The 24,076-nt window shown below is 42.1% G+C and overlaps 1 protein-coding gene across 3 annotated transcripts in view; it reads left to right on the forward strand.

Moving 5' to 3' along the window:
- The window catches only part of NPHP4 (nephrocystin 4), a 147,234-nt gene that overhangs the window by 36,211 nt on the left and 86,947 nt on the right, over positions 1-24,076 (forward strand). For 2 of the 3 annotated variants that reach the window (XM_031963761.1, XM_031963762.1), the window contains one exon: positions 2,460-2,596. In XM_031963761.1, coding sequence (XP_031819621.1) covers positions 2,460-2,596 — 137 coding nt within the window. Of the gene's footprint in view, positions 1-2,459; positions 2,597-13,571; positions 13,665-24,076 lie in introns of those variants that run through there. The other variant, XM_031963763.1, reaches the window with a different exon arrangement.

Raw genomic sequence — 24,076 nt, forward strand, 5'->3', positions numbered from 1 at the left:
TGATTTTTGAATGAAAGACCAGAGTAGTCTTCTCCCAGATGAATTCTTCACCCTCAGGAAAATGATATTTTTTCTTCACTGGAGCTCACTGTCTTGTTCATTGCTTCTGGGTCACTTAAATGATGAGTCTCATATCCCTGCTTGTCAATTTGTACCCACTTCTTGCTCTTCCTAATACTACAGAAGCATGAAGAGAGGCAAACATCTTTTCAGGATGTGTTTGGGGTGAGAGCTTATTCCACAGCACATTCTGCATCAGCAGAAAATGATGGCGAACTTTCTGCAGATTTCTCTTAGCATTTGACTTTTTCATGGAATTTAAGCAAGTGCTTAATTAAATTAAATTTTAAAAAATTAAATTAAAAAAAATTAAAATGTATCTTTAAGATCTTAATGAAAATGGAAGTCCTCCCTAGTGCCTGCATCCAAGATTAACTTTCTCATGAAATATTCCCTTATAGTTACTGCCTCTTTTTCTTTGGTGACTTCCTGGCTTAGTGACTGAATCCGTAAGGTCGTGTTAGAATACAGCATGGATGGGAAAAATGCTACTAATCTTGTGTGGACTGAAGTCCATCCCTTTTTGGTCTCCCAGGCCTTCCTTGATACTTTGCTTTGGGTTCACCTCCATTTTATCTTTTCTACATTGGAGTTAACAGTGCATTTGGAATGTGCATGCCCTTACCTATTGTCCATTTAGAACATTTGGAAGAGCTGGAATTTTCTTTCCCATTCTCATCTTTGTGAAATCCTTTATTAACAAACTGTGTGAGGCTCTGGGAACAATTAGGTGGCACTGTTGTTTAACTTCTGCAGGAAATCTGATTTATCCCTGTTGGAGTTGCCACAGGAGATAGTGTTCTTTCCCACATATCTTGTCAAACTCTGCTACCTCCAGGTCTACCGGCCCTGAATTTGTTGGAGTACAATGTTTATTAGCTTTGTAGTCTCCAGCAAAGTCACTGTGGCTTGGATGTGGCCTGGAACCAAGGCTTGTTTGGGTGTGAACATCTGTGAATTTTTGTCTAACTTCTTTGTACGATTCTGTCACTCCCTCAAATCTCGTGGCTTAAGCCTTTATGTAGGGAAGGCTTTGCATATTCCTTCCCTTATTTTCTTCAGTTCTGACAAATCAGTCAGTCTTCTTTATGCTTTGGAATGGACTTTTATTAACACATTATCACAGGCCTGCCTAATGCATAACATTTCAGTTGTTATAACCAACTCAGGGAAGACTGGGTAAGGGGAGAAGTGAGAGCAGTCCCAGAACAATTAGGATTGTCAGAACTTTTCCACCCCATTATACAATTTTCAAATCTCTTCCAACAGGTTTAGCTGCTGGGAGACGTAGTTGGAGAGGAAGCATGGCTCAGTGCATAGGAGACTAGACATGAGGCAGAATGATCTGGATTCAAATTCTGCCTGGCAGTTATTAGCTGTGTATTTTTAGGCCACTCACTTGACCTCACCAAGTTTCTGTACCTGTATTATGGAGAGGACAACACATATACTTAACCTGTACTATAGAAGTGACAATACATGTAGTACCTATCTCACAGTTAGCCATTGAGAGGATATCTATAAATTACCTGCAGATGTTCAGTGTTAAGCTGTCAGCTGTTATTTAGGGAAATGACCAGGGATAATGAGGGAAACTCAGGCTGAGAATCAGAAGGATCTGGGGTTCAAATCCCCTTTTCCCCATTTTCCAGTCTTACAAAGATTGGATATCCCTGGTAAATCCCTGAGGTCTGGTAAATAATAACAACAGCTATTTATTCTATGATGTTAATTTATAGTATAATTAATTTATATTATAATCATTCATATTCTATATAGGATAACACTATATTAATATGATTATGCCAAAACACATCAGCCTTATTGCCTTCTTACTTATCCAAGTTTTTATTACTTTTTTGTAACAAGTTCTCTACCCCAGACTTTCTCGATTTCCTTCATTTTCATCGTGGTAACGGTGTTTCTGGTTTGTTAGCTTAATGTGTGCACGAATAAGTGAGTGGGTTCTATGTGGATTTCCAAATGGTCCAAAGTAAAGTCAGTAAAGTGATTGATGGTACTGTTGGCCAATTCTTCTTGCTGGAGAGGATTCTAAGTGATAAAGGAGAACTAAGCTGAAGAGCAACAGATGTTGTTTTGGGTTTTGTGATCCATGTTCTTTGAATTACTGAATTGTAAAATTTGTTCCTGGAGGAGACTCGGATTGTGACTGAAGCCTGTGCTTGTTTCATCAGTTAGGACTTCAGTCTGGAAGGAGGGTGAACCGTGACTTGGGGTCTGGTGTGGGTGCTTGGTCTGTTGCTTACTCTCTGAGTGTCCAGAACATATCCCCAGTTTTCTGGGAGTGTCCCCAGCCTGCGGGATGAAAGCAGCTTTTTGACTCTTCTTCAGTCTTGGATTGATGATCCATCCACATACCACACTCTCTCCCTGTTCAGATGATGCACTGCGGAAGCCTCGCCTCCAGAAGTCTGCCACGTGGTATTTGGACAATCTGCTCTTCAACCTGTATCCATCTCTTGAGAAGTTCGAGGAGGAACTTCTGGAGCTCCTCGGTCATGACCGCTTGAGGGAGGTATGGTGTCATCTTGGGCCCCTGCTTTTATAGACAGAGTCCCGAGGACTGGAAGAGTTTCCCAGTCTTCTTAGAGGGAACGTGCCTTGGAGCCCTGCTGGGAAAAGTGGGCTCAGGCTAATATTGCTGAAGATGGGGAAGAAGGCCATTGATGAAGTGTTTTGGGCCTTTCATATAGCAGAAGTAAAACACTTTTGTTCCAGGCCTTGATTCAGCATTTAAAGGAGGTAGTTATTAAAGGACTCAGAGCTTTGAAATATAGCAACATCACAAGCTCAAAGCAGAGGCCCCTGAGAGCTTTCGGTCCATTGGTTCTCCATTATGACAGGAATGTAGGATGGATGCTGTTCTCCCAAGACTAGATCCTTTATTCGGCTCAGACTGGCCCTAATTTTAACAGTTATTTTGATATGTCATGAACACTTTTCATTTTAAAAGGAAATTAAATTGCTAAATGAATGAAGGGGAAGCTTTGGAGCGGCACCATATTTGCAAAGGACATTTTAAGGCTATTTGGCTTAGTTCAAGGGAATAACCAGGAATCTAATTCCTATCCCTTATGCAACTGATTCTTTTAGAGGGAATCCTGTTGCTACTTAGGCCTTTTCTGTCCTGTATAAATATTTCTCATTAGGCAGAAAGTTCAAGAAAATGACAGAATGTTATTTAAAACCAGTGGCTGAGAGAGTTTTTCTCTTTCTTCCAGTTGCCACATAGCATTTCAAGAATTGTTTTTTAAATACAGCGATGCCCTTGCTGGGTTAGAAAGGAGTTTTTTGCTTCTCATTTCTCTTAGAATTACCTGTGCCCTTGTTCACTTCTCTTTGCATTTTCCCCTATAGGAAATTTGCTTATGGCATGCCTTGTCCTGCCATGTTGAGAAAAAACAAAGAACAGAGAGTTTTCTCTCCTTTGTGAATAGTACGATCCTTTTGTGCATATAGGATTTTTCATGAGCATCCAGATGTGTATGTGTAGAATGAAGCCTGTCTTGCGTTACATTTGTTCCTCACCCTGTTTTGGCGTGATAATTTGTGCTTTGGGGGAGGCTGGCTCTTTGTGACATAGATCGGAGACCCCCTTGACCTCACTTGGGGCTCATATACTAAAGCCATTTGAAATAATAGGAAGATCTTCTTATGTTTGCTTAGTACCTTGCAGCTTAAAGGGAACTGTTGCTTGTGTTATCCACAAGAAACACTGATAACCATATTCTGCACTGGGCTGGGCAGGGACTAGCCAAGGCCAAAGCATTAGTTGTGCAAATGAATATTTGCTTATGGATTTCTTGGTTCCCAAACTAGCTCAGTGCCATTTGGATACTTACTACAATTTGACTGACTTGTGAATTGGTATTTAATGGTATAAATCATCCGCTGTTAGGAGATGGAGAATTTGAGAACTCCTCTTCTACTTGCTGAGGAGTACCATGTGTGCTCATCTGTCATACACTGCTAGGGACAGTCAAGACCATCGGTCAAGACCATCACATGTATCATTGAAGGCAACCAGAGCCAATCTGGCTTCCATGTTCCTGCTGAAATTGATGATAAGGGCAACCTGGCAACTTTGCTGGCTCAGAGGGGAACTTTTGTTTTCTTGCAAGAAATTTTCAATTCAAAGCTGGTCTCTCCCCCCTGGACCATTTCTGACTCCTGCCAGTTCATCTTAGACACCATTTGTTTGTATAAACAGACCTTGTAACTTTTCTTTCACTGAAATGGTCTCTTTTCTGCTGTTGGTATTTATTTATTTTGTAAGCTCATGAAACTGGAACTTTGTGTGTCAGAATGAGGAAAACTTTCATTTTATCAAGAAACTTTGTACACCTGGTTCCTTGAGATTACCATGTTGGCTTTTGGGATTTGGAGGCCCTCTTGAAAGTTTGAGCTGAAATGAACCATTATGAAGAGGCTCTCTTCTGGGGCTTTGAGCAGATTTGGTCAATTTCTGTAAATCTTTTCTAATTTCTTAAGATCTCCCTTCAGAAAACAAATCCGAACTTTCAAGGTGTTGTATTTTATTACAGTGGTACTACTGAGCTCTAAATATCTTTTTTTATTGACAGAATGATGGTAAAGCCTTAACTACTGGGAATATTTTGTATTTGGAAAAATCTTTGATTTAAGATAAATGTCAGATGATTGTTAATGTTTCAGAAAGAATTGCGCATTGCAGGATTTTTTTCTTCCTTGTTAAATAGAATCTTTTTACAATAAGCATATTTTAAAACACACCAAAAAACCCTTTCCAGAGTGCAAATAAATCTAGCGATGTCATGCATAAGCATCTAGACAATTTCATATCTTAATTAATTGTGAAGAAAAGATCAATCAGTGATTATTCCTTGAGTACCTATAAGGTACTTAGTATTGTGCTGAGTAAGGAAGACACGAAGCAGAGCATTTTTAATGGGATAACTTGCCATTAGAACAAAGAGAGAAATGAATTCATAAACTAGGAGCAAGTTTCATGGTCCTGGACTTAGCCCCTAGGAATATGACATGTGAGAAATACACATTGCCTTCCAACCACTCTCTCCCATGGCCATTGATGGCACATTATGCTTTCTTAGCATCTGGGGACGATTGTTCCTATGAAACAGAACTCCAAACATCATGTAGAGAAGGCATTATGGTCTCTCGTAGATTAGGAGATCCTTATTCTGGGCTTGTGTTAAATGCTTGTGAGTCCCCAAGGAGAAGTGTGGCTCCAGAAACGAGCTGTAGAAAACTGCTCCAGGAATGGGTCCATCTTCAGACTCATTGAAACTGTCCCTGGCCACTAATCATAGTTGCCTGATCGTAACAATTCACTCAAAGCAATGAGTACTTTTTATGTGTTAGGTCATGTGAGGAGCATGAATGGATGGATGGATGGAGTCACATTTATTAAGTATGTGCAGAGCTGTGTGCTAAAAAGCTTGGGGGGGGGCGGGGATGGGGAAGGGTATGGATATAAAGAGAAATAAGTGCAAGACAGACAGCCCTGGCTCTCCAGGAGCTCACATTTTAGTAGGAGAGACAATTCAGAGCTTTTTCTTCTGCAAGTCAGATGGACGGAAAGGTTTCTTATAGTCCTTGAGGTGCAGGGATAAAGGAGATAAAAATAGATCTTTTATATATTTCTGTTGGTAATCAGATCCATTTCTCATGTTGAACCATTTGACTCTGGCAGTAAAATTTTTGTTTTGTAGGATCTCAGTAGATGTGGATGCTGAGAAAGCTGGGCCGCCAGCATGTGCAGAAAGCTCCCTTTTGGGCTCTCTGGGATGGTGGCTGGGTGAGAGGCAGGAACAGTGGGCTGGGGGGCACTGCCAGTGGCAGGGCTCTTGGGCTTACCTGCTCAGTGGAGATGAGGGAAAGTGGGCTCCTCCTCCACAGTGCTTGTGGGACCCAAACTGGAAGCAAGGCCAGCGGTCTGGGAGCCAGCACTCTTCCCAAAGATCTTGGCTTTGGGACCCGAGGCTGTCCTCTTCGTCAGGCTCTGAGGCGAGATGGTAGTCAGCGTGATGGTAGCGGTTTGCCTTGCTGGAACATCTTGTCTCCTCTCCTTTCCTTAGAGCATCTTGCTGCTTTACCTGGGCCACCTTGTGCACTCTGTGGTGGCGCTTGGTTGGCACGTGGTGGGAAAGTAGACATAGAAGATGTAGAAGGTCTGAACTCTACCCACTAAAGGACTTCAGACTTATTGGGCTGTGGGGTGTACGTGAGGACCTTTGCAAGAAAAAGGTACTGAACACTGTGAGGTTGTAGGTGGAAAGAGCCTCTCTTCCTACCTTTTATCTCACTCCCCTGCCAGCCATCCGGTCAGACTGATTCTCCTAATACCCCACTCCGATGATGCTTAGGAACCTTCAGTGGCTCCCCATTGTCTGCCACAAAAAGTCCAAACCCTTTAGTTTGACTTTAGAAGGACAGTCTCCTCATCTGCCTTTGGGGTCTGATCCCTCCAATGGTGCCCACAACATACTTCCTGTTCTGCAGGTTCTGCTGCTATGCTTTGTGCCTTGGAGGGCATTGCTCCCTGCAATGCCACCCTTTTTCTGTTGGCATCCTGGATATCTGCTGCTGTTAGGCTTTCCAAGCCTGCTTCAAGGGCTGGCTCAGGTGCTATCTGCTCCTGGGGACTGTTCTTTAGTCTCCTGTCCAGAAATCAGCCCTTTGTCTTTTGAACCCTTAAGCCACCTTAGATCATTCTATTTCCCTGTAATTTATAATTTATGTAATTGTATTGCTAAATTATAAACTCCTGGAAGACAAGTTCTGTGTCTTACTTATCCCTGTATTTCCCAAAGTGTATGTGCATGTCTGTGAATATGATGTATATGTATGAGGATATATGTGTATTATATATAGACATATATAATACATATTATATATAGACATATATAATACACATACATACATATTATTGTCTCTAGTGATACATATAGTCTATATTATCATTAATTTATAGATTACATATGTTACATGCAATATAATGACATTGTGTGTGTAATATACTATATTATAATTAGGGAAACTAAGCAGCACAATGGATAGAGTATTAGGCTTGGAGTCAAGCAGCCTCCTCTTCCTGAGTTCAGTCTGGCCTCAGAGGCTCATTAGCTGTGTGACCCTGAGCAAGTCCCGTAGTCCAGTTTGCCTCAGTTTCCTCATCTGTAAAATGATATGGCAAAATATTAACTGTGTGACCTTGGACAAGTCACTTCATCCTGTTTGCCTCCGTTTCCTCATCTGCAAAATGAGCTGAAGAAGGAAATGGCAGACCCTTCCAGTGTTTCTGTGGAGAAAATCCCAAATGGGGTCATGACTGAAAATGAGTGAACAACAGAAAACATTGTAATTAACATATTAATAATATGTTCTTTTTATATGTTCTCTACATACATAACAGCTACCATTTCTATATCCTTTAAGATTTGTGTAGCACTTTACAAGTATCTCATTTGATTCTCAAACAACCCTAAGAGGCAGATGCTATTATCCCTATTATACAGATAAAGAAACTGACACTGAAACAGCTAACGTATCTTACCCAGAGTCACACAGCACTAAAAGCCCAAGATAGGATTCAGACTTAAAGCTTTAGAATTCAAAGCCTAGCACTCTGTCTACTGTGCCATCTGGCTGCCATATTAAGGGCGTTTGGGTGGCACACTGCATAGAGCACCAGGCTTGGAGTTAAGAAAGCCTGAGTTCAAATGTGGCCTTAGATAGTTACTAGCTTTTTAACTCTAAATATTGAACATTTAACTTAACTTCTGTTTGCCTCAGTTTCCTCAACTGTAAAATGGGGAGAATAATGTACTCGTTAGGGTTGCTGTAAAGATCAAATGAGACAATATTTGTAAAGCACTGAGCTCAGTGCACGGTAGGTGCTATTATAAATGTTAGCTGTTGTTATTGCTGTTTTTCTTAGATGCTTAAAAAATGCTTGATGTCTTGTTGTACCCACCAGTTTTTAAGCTCCTTAAGAGCTAGAATCTTATTTATCTTGAGTCTTTTTCATCTTTTTATCACAGTTAATGCCTTGTATATTGGCAGCCGGCATGTGTTAAATGTATGTTTGAGTGGCCTAAAAATGGTAGTTAGTCATTTCACAAGCCTATTTGGTGCTCCCTCTTTGTGCTGGCCATCTCCCGGGATGCTAAGATTAAAAACCTACCCTCAGGGAACTTCTGTTTGCAGTTAGACTAGGAGCTCAGAGGAAGGAGTTCTCTTCTAGAAGGGGTGATCCCGGAGGGGCACTTGATTTGGGAGTGCCACTTGATTTGGGAGCAACTTCTGAAGGTGGGCTGTGATGGACTGATGGGATTAGGTGGTGAGAAGGGCAGTAGAGGTCACTTTGCCAGGGACAGTGGGGTAGGAAACCGTGATGTGCGTTCAGAGTTGTTGTTGCCCCTCCATTTGCTATCTGTTTTTTAAATAGTACTTTATTTTTCCAAGTATATGCAAAGATAGTTTTCAGCACTCACCTTTGCAAAACCTTGTGTTTCAAATTATGGTCTTCCATTCTCAAAGAGGACCATGATATATCAGGGAGTTCGTGCTGTGCCTTAGAAATTAATCGGTTTTAAGTGAGGGAGGATTGTGCAAAATCAACAGCTTCACTTTCTCCTCCAGAGCCAGTGGCAAGATATAGATCCGGATGACCAGAGATGACTTTTGTAAAAAAGAGGTAGCAGGGAATGAGGCTAGAATGTGGCTTGGAACTAGATTATGAATGAATGACCTTTAATTTCTTCTTTCAAAGTTCGTATTTGTCCTATGGGCGATGGAGAGACACAGGTTTTTGAAGAGGATGAAAGGGGTATTTAAGCCAGATTCATCTGGAGTCAAATGCAACATGGATTGGAAGGCAGGAGACAAATAGGGAAGATGTTTAATTTCTCTAGTAGGCGCTCAAGTAATCAGGGAGCAAGCATTTATAAAGCACCTCTGCAGACACTGCTAAAGAGCAAAGTAAAAAGCAGAGTCCCTCAAAACCCAACAAACTCCCAAACAGTCCCTCCCCTCAAAGACCTCAGGGTTGGTGTTACAGAAACTGGCTTCCAGTCCCCTGCACTCTGCTTTCTTTTTGGGGAGATGTTGGGCAGACTTCTTGTCTTGAGGTCCCCTTGGAGCTCTGAATCCATGATGCTGAGATCCTGGTGAAATTGAAGCAGAGGATTCAATGTGAAAGGCATTCTGAAAGAAGATCCACCAGCCCGATTAGCTGAGGGGCAGGAAGGAGCCTGGGATGATTTCCCAGGGCCAGTGTAGAACAGTTTCCCAATTCTGATTAGGCAGCTCCATCTTGGCTGTGTTGGCTAGCCATCTTCATCTTGCAGCATGTGCTGTTAGCAAATCAGAAGTGACATTTTAAAAATGGCAAATCCAAGATAGATTTGTGTTTACTTACACCTTTTCTGCCCAATACAGTCTCATCACTGAGACTCAAATGCGAAGCAATAACCAGGATTCACATGGAAACATAGATCTCTGTGGATTTTGTGCAATGGATTTCACAAGGGTAAAAATGTTTTAGAAACAACTAAGTCATGTGCATTAATGGAAAACTTTTTATTTTTAATTTTTATTGTCTATTTTTTATTACTCTTCAGCAGTCAGATACCCTGTTATGCTCTGCAGTTTTGTTTTCATTATCTTAAGACTAATAGGCCGATTTTAGGTTAGTTCGACTTGATTAATGGATGAAAGAGAAGACTTGAAATTTCAAGGATCGTTTTGCAATGATCCTATAATTTAATAAACAATAATAACCTGAAGGAATATCCCTGTTCATTTGTCAAATTGCTTGTATTTTTTTGTTAAGATAAAATACTTTAATATCCAGTGATCACTTTGGGGCAGATTCCATTTTTATTAGTTTATGACTTATTGCCTAAATATTCTTTTCCTTCCTTCACACTCCAAATGTCCTGTCTCTGAGTACAGCAGGAGTCACAAAGCACAGAGTGTCTCCACTTTGGAAGTGCCTTCTTCATTTCCGCTAATAATACTCCTCCCTCCTCCTCCTAGCAGCCCACACTTAGGTAGCGTTTCCCAGGTGCCAGGCTCTGTGCTACAAGCTCACAAAAAACATCCTCATGACAGCCCTGGGAGCTCAGGGCTTCCAGATGAGTGATCATGTGGCCGTGGGTGAATTATTGCAAAATAATTGACCGTGAGCCCATCGAGGCTGTTCTTGGCAGAGATCCTGCTGGGACTAGGCTTCTTGACCATGGGCTGGCGCTCTGGGCACTGTAGTGCCCCCCGTGGTCCCAGTCGCCCAGGCAGACTCCGAGATTGGGGGACCCAGGTCAGGGGATTCCTCAGTTAACATTTGTGATTCCTTGGGGGCAGACTCGTCTGTTCAGCCCTGGAAATCTGGAATGAGAGTTTGCCAGCCAGCAAAATGGTGAGAGCAGCAAGCTGGTGCAGTGGGCAGAGCTCTGGAAGCCTGAATTCACACTCAGCTTAGCTGGGTGACCCTGGCCGAGTCACTGAGCCTCATCTGCCTCAGTTTCCCTATCTGTAAAATGAGCCAAACAAGGAAATGGCAAACCCCTAGCTGTGTGACCCTAAGTCATTGATCCCTATATGCCTCAGTTTCCCCATCTGTAAGATGAACCATACAAAGGAATGGTAAGCTCCTCCAGTGTCTCTATCAAGAAAACCCCGTCTGGGGCCATGAGGAGTTGGGCCTGTTTGAAGTGACTGACACACCGACAGCTTGCTGAGAGCTCTCCTGAGAAGAGCCTGAAGTGGGAAAGCTGCGGTCAGGTCACTGGGCCTCCACCTGGGTCTCCGCTTTCCTAAAGCTTAAGTGTCCTAGAAAAGTCCTGGTCTCCCTTGGAGGCTGTGCTCGGGGGCACCCTTGTTTCCTTGACCGCATGGGCGCTTTTCTCTTGCAGGATGGAGGCCTCTTGGAGGGGAAGGCGATCACGATTCAGGAGCGGAGGTTGCACGTTGGGGTGCACAACGGCCTGGTCTTTGTTCAGAAGCCCCAGGTGGTGGTGCTGATGCCCGAGGTGGCCCTGGGGCGCCTGGGGACTCTGGGCAGGAAGCCTTCCTTCTCGGCCAAGATCAGATAGTGAGTGGACTCTGCACGGAACTGCTCGGGCGTGGGTGGTTGGGGGGCTGTGGGGCAGCGGCAAGGAGGGGCAGACCCGGGGCTCTCTACTCGGGAAGTAGCATGTCCAGGAAAGGAGGACTCGGGGAAGGGTTTAGGGAGAAATGGCGCTTTTGTTTTGGTGAAGAGATTTCCTGCCTCCCCCCTCCCCTCCCTGTGCCAGCCTGCCCATTAAGTGAAGCCCTTACAGGCCTTCTTCGGTTTTCTAAGAGAAAGGGCCGTTTGCCCTCCCGGCCAACGCTCCAGGGCAGCCCAGACCTCTCCGGCGGGCGCTGGCCTGTGGCGATGCTCTGCCCATAGGAGAGGTTTTGCCACCCACCACAAGTTCTGGTTTTCGGGCTTGCTTTGGGGGGGCGAAGTTTAGGTGTTCCCCTTGGGGCGTTTAAAGCCCCAGCGGATTTAGGCGCCTTGGCGGCGTTTTTTATGGCGGGGGAGGCGGGGCCTTGGGAAGGGAAGGGATTTGGGAAGGGTACTTTGGGTGTTTAGCGTGAGGGCTGGTTTCGCCCGTTTGAAAATTTGGTTTGGTGTGAGGGAGTGATTTACCTTGCCGGGATGGTTTAAAATGGGTTTCGGTGGTTTAAAGGGAGTATTTGTTTAAGGGCTTTGGGAAGGGAAGGTAAGGAGGGTTATCCGTTTTTGGGTTGATTGGTTGGGAGCCGGTTTGGGGGGGGGCGGGGCGGGAGGGGGAAAGGGAGGGGGAGGGGGAGAAGGGGGGGGTGGGGTGGGGAGCCCGGGGGGGAGGGGGGGTTTGTTTGAGGAGAAAGGGGAGGGGTTTGGAGGAAAAGGGGGGATGGGAATTTAGAGGAAGAAGGGGGGTTTAGGGGAAGGAGGGTTTGGGGTTTGGTGGTGGAATTTAAGAGAGGGTTTGGGGTTTGGGTTTTGTTGTTGTGACGGTTTGGGGGGCCCTTGGGGATTGGGCCTTGGAAAGTGGTTGGGATGGGGAGGTGGGGTAAGAGGGAGGGTGTTTTCCCTGTTTTCCCTGGGTTTGGGAGGGTTGTTTTTGCTGTGTTGTGGGAAAGTGGAAGCCAATTTAAGGGGGCCGAGGGTTGAGGGGATTTTGTGGTTTTTTTAGGTTTTGTTTTACTTTTCCGACCGGTGGTGGAGGTTGGTGGGTTTTGGGGGTTTTCCGCATGGGGTGGAGTTGTTTAGGTTGGTTAGGGGTGTTAGGGTGTTTTGGATTTTTGGTTGTGTTTTTTGCCTTGGCGTTTACTTTTCTGGGCTTTGGGAAAGGGGGGAGACATTGGAGTAAAGGTGTATTTAGGGATGGTTTGGTTGGGGAGTTTTTGTTTTTTCAGGGTGTTTTGTGGTTGGAAGTTGTGGGTTTGAATTTGTTTTGGTTTAGGTTGGTGTTTTTATGGTTTTTTTGGTTTTTTTTGTTTTTGTTTTCTTTTGCTTTTTTTTTGGTGTTTTTTTTTTGTTTTTTTTTTCTTGGTTTTTTGTTTTTTCGGTTTTTGGGGTTTTTTTTTGGGAGGTTTATTTTGTGGGTGAGGGGGAAAGGGTTTTAGGGAGGGGTTTTTGGGAGTGGGAGGGTTTTATTTCTAAAATTGGGGTGGGGTTTTTTTTTGGGTTTGGAGAAGAGTTGCCTGGAAGAGTTGGGGGGTTTTTGGTGTTTTTAAGGTTTTGTTTGCTTTTGGGGTTTGGGCTGGAAGGGGTTGGTTGGGGGTTGGTTGGGGAGGGGTATTAAAGTGTTTTAGAGGTTGTTGTTGTGGGTGGTGTTTGGTTTGTGTTTTTGTTGGGGAGTAGTGGTTGTGTTTTTTTGTTTTGGGTTTTATTTATTTAGATAATGTTTTCGGTTTTTTATAATTTGTTTTTATGGGAGTTTTAACAAAGGTGTTTTTTATTTTTTGTTTTTTTTTTAATTTTATTAAGAGTTTTGTTTAATGGGGGGTGGGTTTTGGATGGTTAATTCTTAGATGGGTTTTTGGGGGTTTGGGTAAGAAGGCTTGGATGTTGGGTTTTTTTTACGGAATGGGAGAAAGGTGATTGTTATTTTTCGAGTTCGAGAGGAGGGAGGTGGGGAAATAAGGGACGAAGGTGGTTGTTTTGTTAGGGGAGTTAAAAAGGCCGGCTGCCGGTTTTGGCTGGGCTGGGGTTTCCCTGCCTCCTGCCCTGGAGGGAGATGATTCAGTTAAGGCTGGTTTTTTTTAGGTTTTTGTGATGCGCGGTTGGGAAGAGGGAGAGGGTTTCCTGTTTTCTCCAGGGCCCCGTTTTGGGAGGGAGCAGAGAGGGGGAGAGGGGAGCCAGGTGGGTGGGGAGGGTGGTGGGGTGGGATTTGGGGCTCAGAGGGCCGAGGGAGGTGGGGGGAGGTTTGGGACCGCCAGTTTGGAGGTTTGGGAGAGGAAAGGGGTTCCTGGAAAGAGTACGCCTGGAGTTGGGAGGTGGCCGGCAGAGTAATTTCTCTTTGGTCCGAGAGCAGTCCTAGCGCATTTTGAGTTGGGGCTAGAGAATGGTGAGGACATAGCAGCTGTTAGGAAGGGAAGGACTGGGAGTGGTAAAGACCTGCAGCAGGGACTCCAATTAGAGGGGAAGAGATGGAAGGAACCATTAAGCACCTACTTTGTGCCAGGGCATGTTATACATATTATATCGATCCTTATGTCAACCTTATAATGGAGGTTTTATAATTTTTAAAAATTTCAATATTCCTTTTCCAATTATGTGTAAAGATGGTTTTTGTAATATTTTTGCAAGATTTTGAGTTTCAATTTTTTTCTCCCTGCCTCTCTCCAAGAGGATCTGCTAATAGATTATACGCACATGATCATTTTAAACATATTTTTATGTTAGTCATGTTGTGCAAGACAAATCAGAACAAAAGAGAAAAATCACAAGAAAGAAAAAGGAAACAAAAAAAGTGAACAGTATGTTTTGATCCACATTCAGTCTCCGCAGTTTTCCTGGCTGCAGATGGCATTTTCCATTCCAAGTTTATTGGAATTGTCTTGGATCACTGTATTGCTGAGAAGAGCCATGGCCATCATAGTTGATCATCTTATAATCTTGCTTTTACAGTGTACAATGTTCTCCTAATTCTGGTCACTTCACTCAGCATCAGTTCATGTAAGTCTCTCCAGGCTTTTCTGAAATCCTCCTGCTGATTGTTTTTTAGAGAACAATCATATTCCATAACATTCATATATATAAGTTCTATTATTATCCCAGTTTTACAGTTGAGAAAACTGAGGCAGCAGAGGTTAAATGACTTGTCCAAAGTCATACAGCCAGCATTTGTCTGAAGGGAGATCTATCTGGTCTTCCCAACTCCACGCTTAGCACTTTTTCCACCATGCTATGGTCTCACATCATTGGTGAGGTGAGAGGTGATAGCGCCCACACAAGGGCAGCAGCTCTGTGAGAAGAGAATGGGTTTTGTGGGAAGGATCTGGAGGAAGAAGTTACAAGATTGGCCAACCGGTGAGCCACGAAGAATGAAGGATGGTGCCGTTCTGAGCAACTGGAAAGATGGCAGTGCCCTCGGCAGTGAAATGGGGATTCAGAGGAGGAATGGTTTGTGGAGGGAAGATCGTGGATTCTCTTTTGAATTTGCTGGACTTCCAGTACCTGTGGGATTGGTGATACGAACCGGAGGTTATCAGGGACCAGGGCTGATTGTCTACACCTGGATGTCATCTGCAGAGAAAGGAGAATTGAACCATGGGAGCTGATGAGGTCCCCAGGGATCACATAAAGGGAAAAAAGAAAAGCCTGTTTGAGGGACATTCATGGCCAGTGGACCTAAGTGGGATGAAGAGCAGTGAAGGGAACTCAGAAAGATTGGTCAGAGAGGGAGGAGGTGAACATTCAGTGGCCTGCATGGTGTCAGGTGAGACAGCTGTGGGGTCTGGCTGGGTGCAGATCCTTGCTAATTCAGTAATGAGCTCTTCTCTCAGGCTGCAATATGGAGATGTGCTTTCTGGGTCTTAATCACCTCTGTAGTCTTTTAGGAGGTTTCTTGTTTTCCTTGCGAATTACTGACACTCCCTGAATATTTGTGGAAATAGGTTAATAAGTTAATCAATAACCAAAAAGAAAAAAAAAAGCAAGGAGAGAAGAAAAATAAATTTCTTATTTGACCAGCTTGTTTTTACAGATCTCCAAGGTATTGGGCTTTTTGAAGGTGAGGAAGCGATGGTTTAGAATGGCAGCTCTTAATCTTTTTTTTTTTTTTTTTTTTTTTTTTTAGGGCAGAATGGACCCTTTTGACAGCCTAGTGAGTTTTGTGGCCCCATGATTAGGACAGTGTTTTTAAATATTTGGAAGAAATGTTAAATTTTACTTAGAGGTTAGTGAATATAAAGAATTATTTTTTATTTTATTTTATTTTTAATCATCTAAGTTCACAGACCTACAGAAATCTAATTGGACTTATGTAGGAAGATTCTATGTAGGAAGCTTTTTCTTCTGTCAGAGTCCCATAAATGAATGAATGAATGAATGAACATTTCTTAAGATTTTACTCTGTGCTAGATACTGTGCTAAGTTCTAGGGCTATAGAAGCAAAGACTGTTAAGAATGAGGAGCATTCAGGTGGTGCAGTACATAGAGCACTCTACCCAGTCTCAGACACTTAACCCTTTGTAGCAAGTCATTTCATCCCAACTGCCTTGCATAAAAAAAGAAAGAAAAAGAAACACAATTAAAAAAATAAAAATGAGTGACTGTATCTGCTTATAGGAAATGAACGGGGCAAGATCTGTCTTTGAGATTTCTTGAGCAAAGACCACTGGTACTGGATGTTTGGTCTCTTCTGGCCCAGCTGCTCTTGCCTCCTTGCCCCTGCTCCATGTTAGACACCCAGCACAGACACACACGCTTGTCAGAGGTTTGAAAAAGAAGTTGGTAAATATTGTTTGAGGGAGGTAACTTTACACTTTTGTGAGTTTGGGGACTTTTCCATTAATATTCATTTTTTAAAGTTACCCATATAATTTGGTTTTACCCTACCTTTGTTTCAGAATATCCCTTTGCTGAGTTAGCTAGGCATTGTAACAAGAGAGAAAATGTAGGGAAACAGAATAGTTCAGTAAAATAACCAGCATGTCCATGGAATCTGACCATTAATGCAGCCGTGCATGCCTGTGGCTCCTTTTCTCCTCTCTCAATGAGAGAAAGGTGGATTGTTCTATCTCTTCTTGGTACAACCCCCAGTCTTGACCCTGAAATCCAAATTCTAGGGTAGGACCTGGAGGTGAGGAAGCAGACAAAGATTAGACCTGGTCACCAATTAAATTTAATTGTAAAGGAACTCCTAAAGATGTCCTGTAGAATCTGGGTGTGTGTATGCGTGTATGTGCATATATATGTATTGTATATTCATATATATACATATATATATATATATATATGATGTGGAATAATGTTTTAACTAAGATATGGATAAGGGATACATATTTGTATCCATATAGAGAGATAGAGTCAATCTTTAATCTTCATGTGCTTGACTTTTGTAACTTTAAGTATTTGAGTGATTTTTTAGTAACTTCATTTTAACTCTCATTTTATTAGCCGCATCCATTCCAGACGATGCACAGTAGAGAAAATAAATGAGATACAATGCATGTGAAGATGTAGAGGGGCTGGTAACCACTAGGCACTTCACTGGCCTTGTGCACCCTCCAGTTGTAGAGTCAGAGCTCCCTGTGCATATTTTTATTGTTCGCCTTTAAAATTCAAGTTTTGTGTTGCAATTATGCCTAGAAAGCACAGTGTAAGTCCTTTGGGCTCTGAGCTGAAGCGTCCAAAGTCAATCCTGTGATTTAATGAGAAAATAAAGATGTCATATAACTTTTTGCGTTGGAATGCTGCATCCACTGATGGCTGTGATTTTGGTGTTATTGAATCAAGTGGTTCCTTGGCATCTGAAACAGTGGAAGGGAAAATTAGGATTAAAAAAGTCTTTGTTTTGAAAATTTTATTTGCTGTACAGTATTTATGGGATTTTAGATTTCATGTATTATGAAAAGTGAATGTTATCTGAAATCATTTTTTTTTTTTTATTGAGATGTTGGCACAAAAGGTCAAGCACTTTAGGGAATTACTAGTGAGAAAAATGTTTTGCATGTTACCAGTTTTATTTTTGTATACTTCATTTTATGGGTCATTTCATGGTTATTTTGTTAGGAAAAGTGCACATTATCAGAATTAATGTTTTGTTATAAAGAATTTTATTCAGAGAAGTGCATTTTCAGCAGTCTTTAGCAAAAGATTAGTTTTTGATGGTTATAGGAACCTAACCTTCTAGTTCCCATCGGTTCAGTGTATCAGCATTTGTGTTTTTGGACTCTTACATGATTTTCTAGGAACATTGCCCCCATGAGAGTTAAGGTTGATTGGATGTATTTTGGTGAAGAAGCCTGCCATGTGGTTAAAGTACTGGACTCGAGTCAGGAAGACCCACTTTTAGGTATTTGGTTTTGTTTGACTGATTCTTGATGTCTCATTGAGTCATTTACTTCCATTTGTTCAACTCTGATTTTTAGTGAATTATTTTTTTCTCTTAGCTTTTTTATCTCCTTTTGCATTTGTCCAATTGAACTTTTAAATAGGTTGTTTTGTTCATTGGGTTTTTTCTTCCAATTCACAAATTCTGTTTTTCGAGTTGGTTTCTTTTTCTATTTTTTAAGGAGCTTTCTTCAGGTAATTTCTGTGTTTCCTTTTCCAAACTCTCCTGTAGAATTCTAATTTCTTTTCCTCATTTTTCTTCTCTCTTTTAAGATCTTTTTTGAATTCTTCCAAGAGAGCCTTGTGGGATGGAAACCAACTTAACATTTCTCACTGGGGCTTCATCTGGAGATGGTTTGTCTTTAATGACCTCAGGATTTGAGGTCTGTTCTTCCCTGTCTCTATGAAAGCTGTCTGTGGTCAGAGTCCTTTTTGCTTTTTTGCTCATTTTTGAAGATCGAGGTCTGCTCTTGGACAAAGGGAAGATTGTCTCAAGCTTCCCTTACAGTGCTCATGCTACCCGGAGGCTGGCGCTTCTGGCTTCTTTCATACTTATCACAATAGAAAACAACAATGATGATCTTGCCCTAAGAAGTCCTTTCTTATTACTTATTTCCAAAAGAAAATGACTTCTCCATTTCTAACGAGGGTCCCAGAAGAAGTGGCGTTAGCACAGGAAGTCCCCCTGCTCCATTAATTGTACAAGTCCTAATTAAAAATATGGAATGACTTTCCTTCTTATTTTTTTCCAATCTATTTTTAAGATAGGAATTTTAAGACAACTTTTTAATAATGGAGCTGACCTCTGCTCCTTCTCACTGTTGGAGTCACAGAACCCCATTGACAGACTTGGAAGGAAACAAATAGGCTTTCTAACTTTTCTCCTTCATATCACAGATGAGGAAGCTGAGCCAAGAGGGCTTAAGTGACTTCTGCAATGTCACATGGCTAGTTAGTGACAAAATGATCCTCCAAAGGCAGGTAGGGTTTGTGTAAGGCTCCCCCCTTTCCACCTCATGATTCAATTTAAGAATGTTCTGAAGGTTTCATGGAAGGAATTGGTTCTAGTTTCACATTATTAGAAAAGGTTCCAGAGAGTCATTTTATTCCATTATTAATTAACTTGATGTTAACTTGGTGAGAATAACCTTGAATGTTTTTACATTCAATGGTGTAACAAATTTGACTTCTGAATTAAATTTCTTCTCATATTTATTATTCTGGCTTTATTTCCTTCCTTATATAATCCCTACTTGGTTAGTTCAGTCAACTGTTTTCCCTCGCTCTTGAATTCCTTGTCTCCTTGACCTTCAGCTCTCTTTACCCTGCTAAACTCCAACCCCAAGTCCTTCCATCATCTGTCTCTTCTACTCTTGAGCTGCTGAATGATGCTCAAAGAAATCACAGAATGTATGAATCATGGACTTGGGCCAATATAAACGTACGAGAAGCAGCATAGTCATTAAAGCTTTCAGATCTCAGCTTTGACACTGATTAGCTGAGTGACCATGGGCAAGTCCTATCAACTTTGAGCCTCATCTTTTGGGCGATGGTAATGCTTGTGCTTTCCATCGAGAGTGCTTTTGTGACAAAAATGCTTTGTAAATTGTGAAATGTTCTAGAAATGTGAGCTATTAATATTATCATTATCGTCAAGTTCTGTGCTTATTCACTAAGTAAAGGTGTTATTTTTAACAATTACCTGCACTTCCCCCTTCCTTTAGCCAATTAATACAATTGTGTCTCCCCTAGTCAAATATCACACTCTTGACCCTGATATCTCTTCAAATGCTCTTCTTCTTTCTTCTTTTTATTGTCAAACTCTAACAAAGGTTGGCCCAAGCTGGTGATTTCTATTTGCTCAAAAGGCCCCCCCTTCAAAACAACATTTTATTGATGCCTTTTATCTTTTGAGTGTCACTCATTTCTGTCCCCTTTCCCTTGTCCACAATAAATCTTCCTTGGTGCAGACAAAATGATTACAAAAATCATCCCATCCAGAGACTGCTTTTGCCATTGTACATGGGAGGAGGGGTATAAGCTGTTCATTGCTTCTTCTCTAATCCCTTCATTATTTTCTCAGTTTAACTTCCTTTGATGCTCTTTTCACATTTATTTGTTGTAGTCCTGGTTCTATTGTTCTGTTTTCTTGGTTCCTCCTTTTGGAACCTGTATTGATTCACTTCCAAGATAGTAGGAGTTACTCAGGGCCCTGGGGGAAGCTCCCTGAAAACCGAGCCTGGCTTGTTTTTGCCTTTGGCTTTCTCACCACCAAGGCAGTGTCTTGTCTCTGGTAGATGCTTAATAAATGTTTGTAGAATTAGAGGTCCTGCTCTTGGTCTTGTTGAATAAGTCAAACCATTGCCATTGGCTTCTTGCTTCTTGCCAGGCAGGACTTTTTATATCTGAGACTCTCAAACCCTTGGCTTGGAAAATGAACTGGCCACCAGAGGAGCTCTGAAGGCTGGCATTTCATCTGCCTAAGGACTAGAGTAGGTCTGAGGCTGAGCCAGGCCTGCAGATGGGGGGTCTCATGGCCTCACCTGGAGGGACACAAGGGTGGGAAATCGGGTCACCCACTCATTATGGAGGGATCTGAATTGACCTCAGCCAGGGGACTCTAAAGAGACAGCAAGAGTCACAGAAATCTTGCTGGGGCTGCCAAAGCGCCGGTCCACAGAGACCATCGGGAAATGTCTCTCTTCATGTATCGTGGACACATTTCTTAACTTAGTAACTGTTCTCTTCAGATGCTGAATATTTTATTATTAAACTAATCTCTGTCTTACAAAGAGCTCTTCTTTGCTTGAAATGCTATAAAAGCTTTAGCCAGAATGAAGAATTATACATGGTTATATAACTACCTTCAAAATCATATCCTGGTTCTTTGCACTTCTCATTTATGTGTTTAAAAATAATTACTTTACTCAATAGGAAGAAGGGCAAATATTGCCCATCAAATTATTAAAGTGCTTTTAAATGACACCACTTAGAACATGGCACAAATGGGCTTATTAAATCACTTTAATTATATGTTGTTAACTTTATCCACCATGTATGTTTATGGAGGAATTTAGCCTGCAGCAGCAACCAAGTGCTCTATCAGTTTAATTTGGAGATGGCCTAAACGAGAAATTGATCTACATTATAGAAAATGTTACTCCTTCAGACTAATTTTGAGTTCCTTACATTCTACTTGAAAATGTGAATTTGCTTTTTCATAGTGATTCAGTTCAATCCACTAAGCACTTATTAAGTGTCTAATGCGTACTTGGCACTGTGTTGGGTGCTGGAATACAAAGACAAAAATGAAAATCAGGGAGCCCACAAGGGCTTAGGTTCATCTGAAGGTGAGACAATGCATGTAGAGCAAATGCTGATCATTCAGGGTTGATGACTGGGCAGGAAGGAGTGGGGGCCAGGAGGAGCCCTTTCTGAAGGAGCTCTGAAGGGAGCTGGGCTTGGCAGAAGCGAGAGGGGAAGGCATTCCTGGTGAGGGTCACAGTGTGGGCAAGGGCTCCTAGAAAGGAAATTAGGAGTGTTGTGTTCTGGGGGAAAGAAAGAAGGACCACAGTGGGGAAATTATTACCAAGTTGAGATTCGAACCAGCTTCTGGAGGGCTTCAGAATGCCCAGCACAGGAGTTTGGAGTGAACTCCAGAGCTGGTTGGGAGCCATTTATAAGCAGGGGAATGACATGGTTAGACCTGTTGCTGTTGTTCAATCATGACCCTGATTTGGGGTTTTCTCTGCAAAGATATCAGAATAATCGGCTGTTTCCCCCCTCCAACTCATTTTACAGAGGAGGAAACTGAGGCAAACAGGGACTTGCCCAAGGTCACCAGCTAGCAAGGGTCTGAAGCTGGATTGGAACTCAGGAAATGAGACTTCTCAATTGGCAGCCCAGGACTCTACCTGCTGTGCCATCTAGCTGCCCCAGTTAGGATATAGAGTTGACAATTGTGTGGGTGATAGATCAGGGTAAGAGACTGTGACAAGGGGGCCAATCAGAAGATTAGAGGAGATGAGGGTCTGAACTGGAGTGTGCTTGTATGAATGCTGCAGTTTTTGTGTTCTCAAGAAATGTTTGCTAATTGCTTGGTGGTTAATGAATGGTTTTTCCAAATTTAATCAGCAACGTCTTTGACATTTTTTGCTCTCTGCCTAGTCACCTTCTGTAGAGATTTTAAGATTGTCTTATTTAGAACGAACTACAATCCCTGTTAGTCACGTGCCATAATTTGCTCAGGTCATTAATCTCAGGTACTCAAAGGGAGCAATTTAGAAAGCTCCTCCTATGTGCTAAGCATTGCAGATATGAAAAGAAGCAAAAAATGGTCGCTGCCTTCAGAGAGCTTGCAATCTAGCAAACAAATACAGACAGACGGCTTATGTACAAGCAAGCTACAGATGGCATAAATAGACATCATCAGTGGGGAACAACACTAGCATTTAGGAGGTGCTGGGAATGATCCTGTGTGTCAGACACTATCTGAAACACGGGGGACAAAGAAGTGAAAATAGTTCCCAATTTTAGGGAAGAGGGTGGATTGCATAAAAAGTCCTTTTTAGGTGGGGATGGAAAGTGCTGACAAGTGGGAGGCAGTGGAAGGCTTTTCGCAGGTACTGGTGCTTCAACTTAAGTCTTGAAGGGAGCGAGGGGTTCCAGAAGACAAAAATAAGAGGAGGGAGAACATTCAAGGCAGGAGTCATAGCTTATGCAGACATGGAAGCAGGGGATGCAAAGTGAGTTTTAATTGGCAACTAAATGGACTTTTGGAACTATGAAGACAGAATGTATTGAATACTATTTTCACCTTTTTTTGTTAGTTTTTTTTCTTTCTCGTGCTTTTCCCCTTTTGTTTTGATTTTTCTTTCACAACATGATTTATATGGAAATATAGATTGCTGGCTGCCTTAGGGAAGGGGGAATGAAGGAAGGATGGGAGAAAGAAAAAAAATTTGGAACTCAAAAATCTTAAAAAAATGAAAGTTGAAAACTATCTTTACATATAATTGGGAAAAAATAAATGCTATTAAGTGAAGAAAATGGATTTTTGATTTGCTCTAATGACAGATGCAGTGGTAGAAATCTGTGTATCAAAATGTTTCCCAAAGTAAAATAGATGTGAATCAGTTGAATTTTTTATTCCTCCTGGTGGATTTAGATAAAGTCAGGGTTAAGTTTCATCACTGATGTCACTGAGGACAAAGACTAGAGCGTGCAGTTCCCATGACTAAGCTTGATTTGAAAGCCAAATTTAATTTCTTTTAGCCTGTGTGGTATTGTTGGTGCCTAAATATAGATTCAGGTGTTTGACAGTTCAATTAAAAATCAATCCATCAGCGTGATTTGCTTGATTTGCATAAGTTGCAATCCAAATGTCTTAGCTGTGCTTTGGTGGGATGAGGGATTTTTGGTAACTCCTCTCACTTGACCCGTTGTAGGCCAAAGGCAGGGAAATGCTCTCCATTTACACTTTCAGATGCTGCAGATTTGGATGGGATGACCATTGGCTTGAGAATCTGAGCTAAATCCCACTTCTGCTCTCTAATACCAGGGTAACGTGGATCACCTTGTTTCACTTCTCTGGGCCTCCATTCTTGCATCCATAAAATCCAGAAGTGGAATTAGCTGCTCTTCTAGTTAGCAATCAGAGAATCTCTCACATGAATAGAGAGGGCAGGGACCTCAAAATTCAGTTCTCTGGCCCAATTAGAATAGTGGGATTAAATTGAGTCATAGTCAGGGCCAAATCAAGGTCTGTATAGACTAGAACAGTGTCGAGTCTGATCAGAGATCACAGGATCAGCAGACTCGCAGTCGGAAGGAATTTCAGAAAGTTTTCAGTTTGGCTGCACCTCCCTCCTCTCCCTACAGTGTGCTGAATTTGACTAGTGGTTCCCTTTGAAGCTTTTCTCTGAGGGCCTCCAAGGAGGGAGATCTCACTATTTCCTTCTACTTTGGGGAAGCTTAAGCTGTTAGGACACTAATTCTACAAGTTGTCCAAGACTTGCTCTTTGGAGTCTGTAGCTGCTAGATGACAACAAGTTTGGAGTTAGGAAGACCTCTCTTCCTGGGTTCAAATGTGGCTTCAGTCACTACCTGCAGGACTCTGGGCAAGTCACATCATCCTGTTTGCCTCAGTTTCCTCATTTGTCAAATGAGCTGGAGAAGGAAATGACAGACCATTCCTGTATTTTTGCCAAGAAAACCCTGAATGGAGTCATGAAGAAAGAGTCAACAGGACTGAAAAATGACTAACCAAAACAAATCTAATCCCTCCTTGAGATGAGAGGTCCCACAGATCCATAAAGACTTTCATCTCTAAGTCTTTTATTCTCCAGATGAATTGTTCCTAGTTCCTTCAAATGATTCGGTGCAGTATGACATGGATTCAAGATCCTTTTTTTCACTATA

This window comes from Sarcophilus harrisii, chromosome 3, assembly GCF_902635505.1.
Source record: "Sarcophilus harrisii chromosome 3, mSarHar1.11, whole genome shotgun sequence".
Lineage (NCBI taxonomy): Eukaryota > Metazoa > Chordata > Mammalia > Dasyuromorphia > Dasyuridae > Sarcophilus > Sarcophilus harrisii.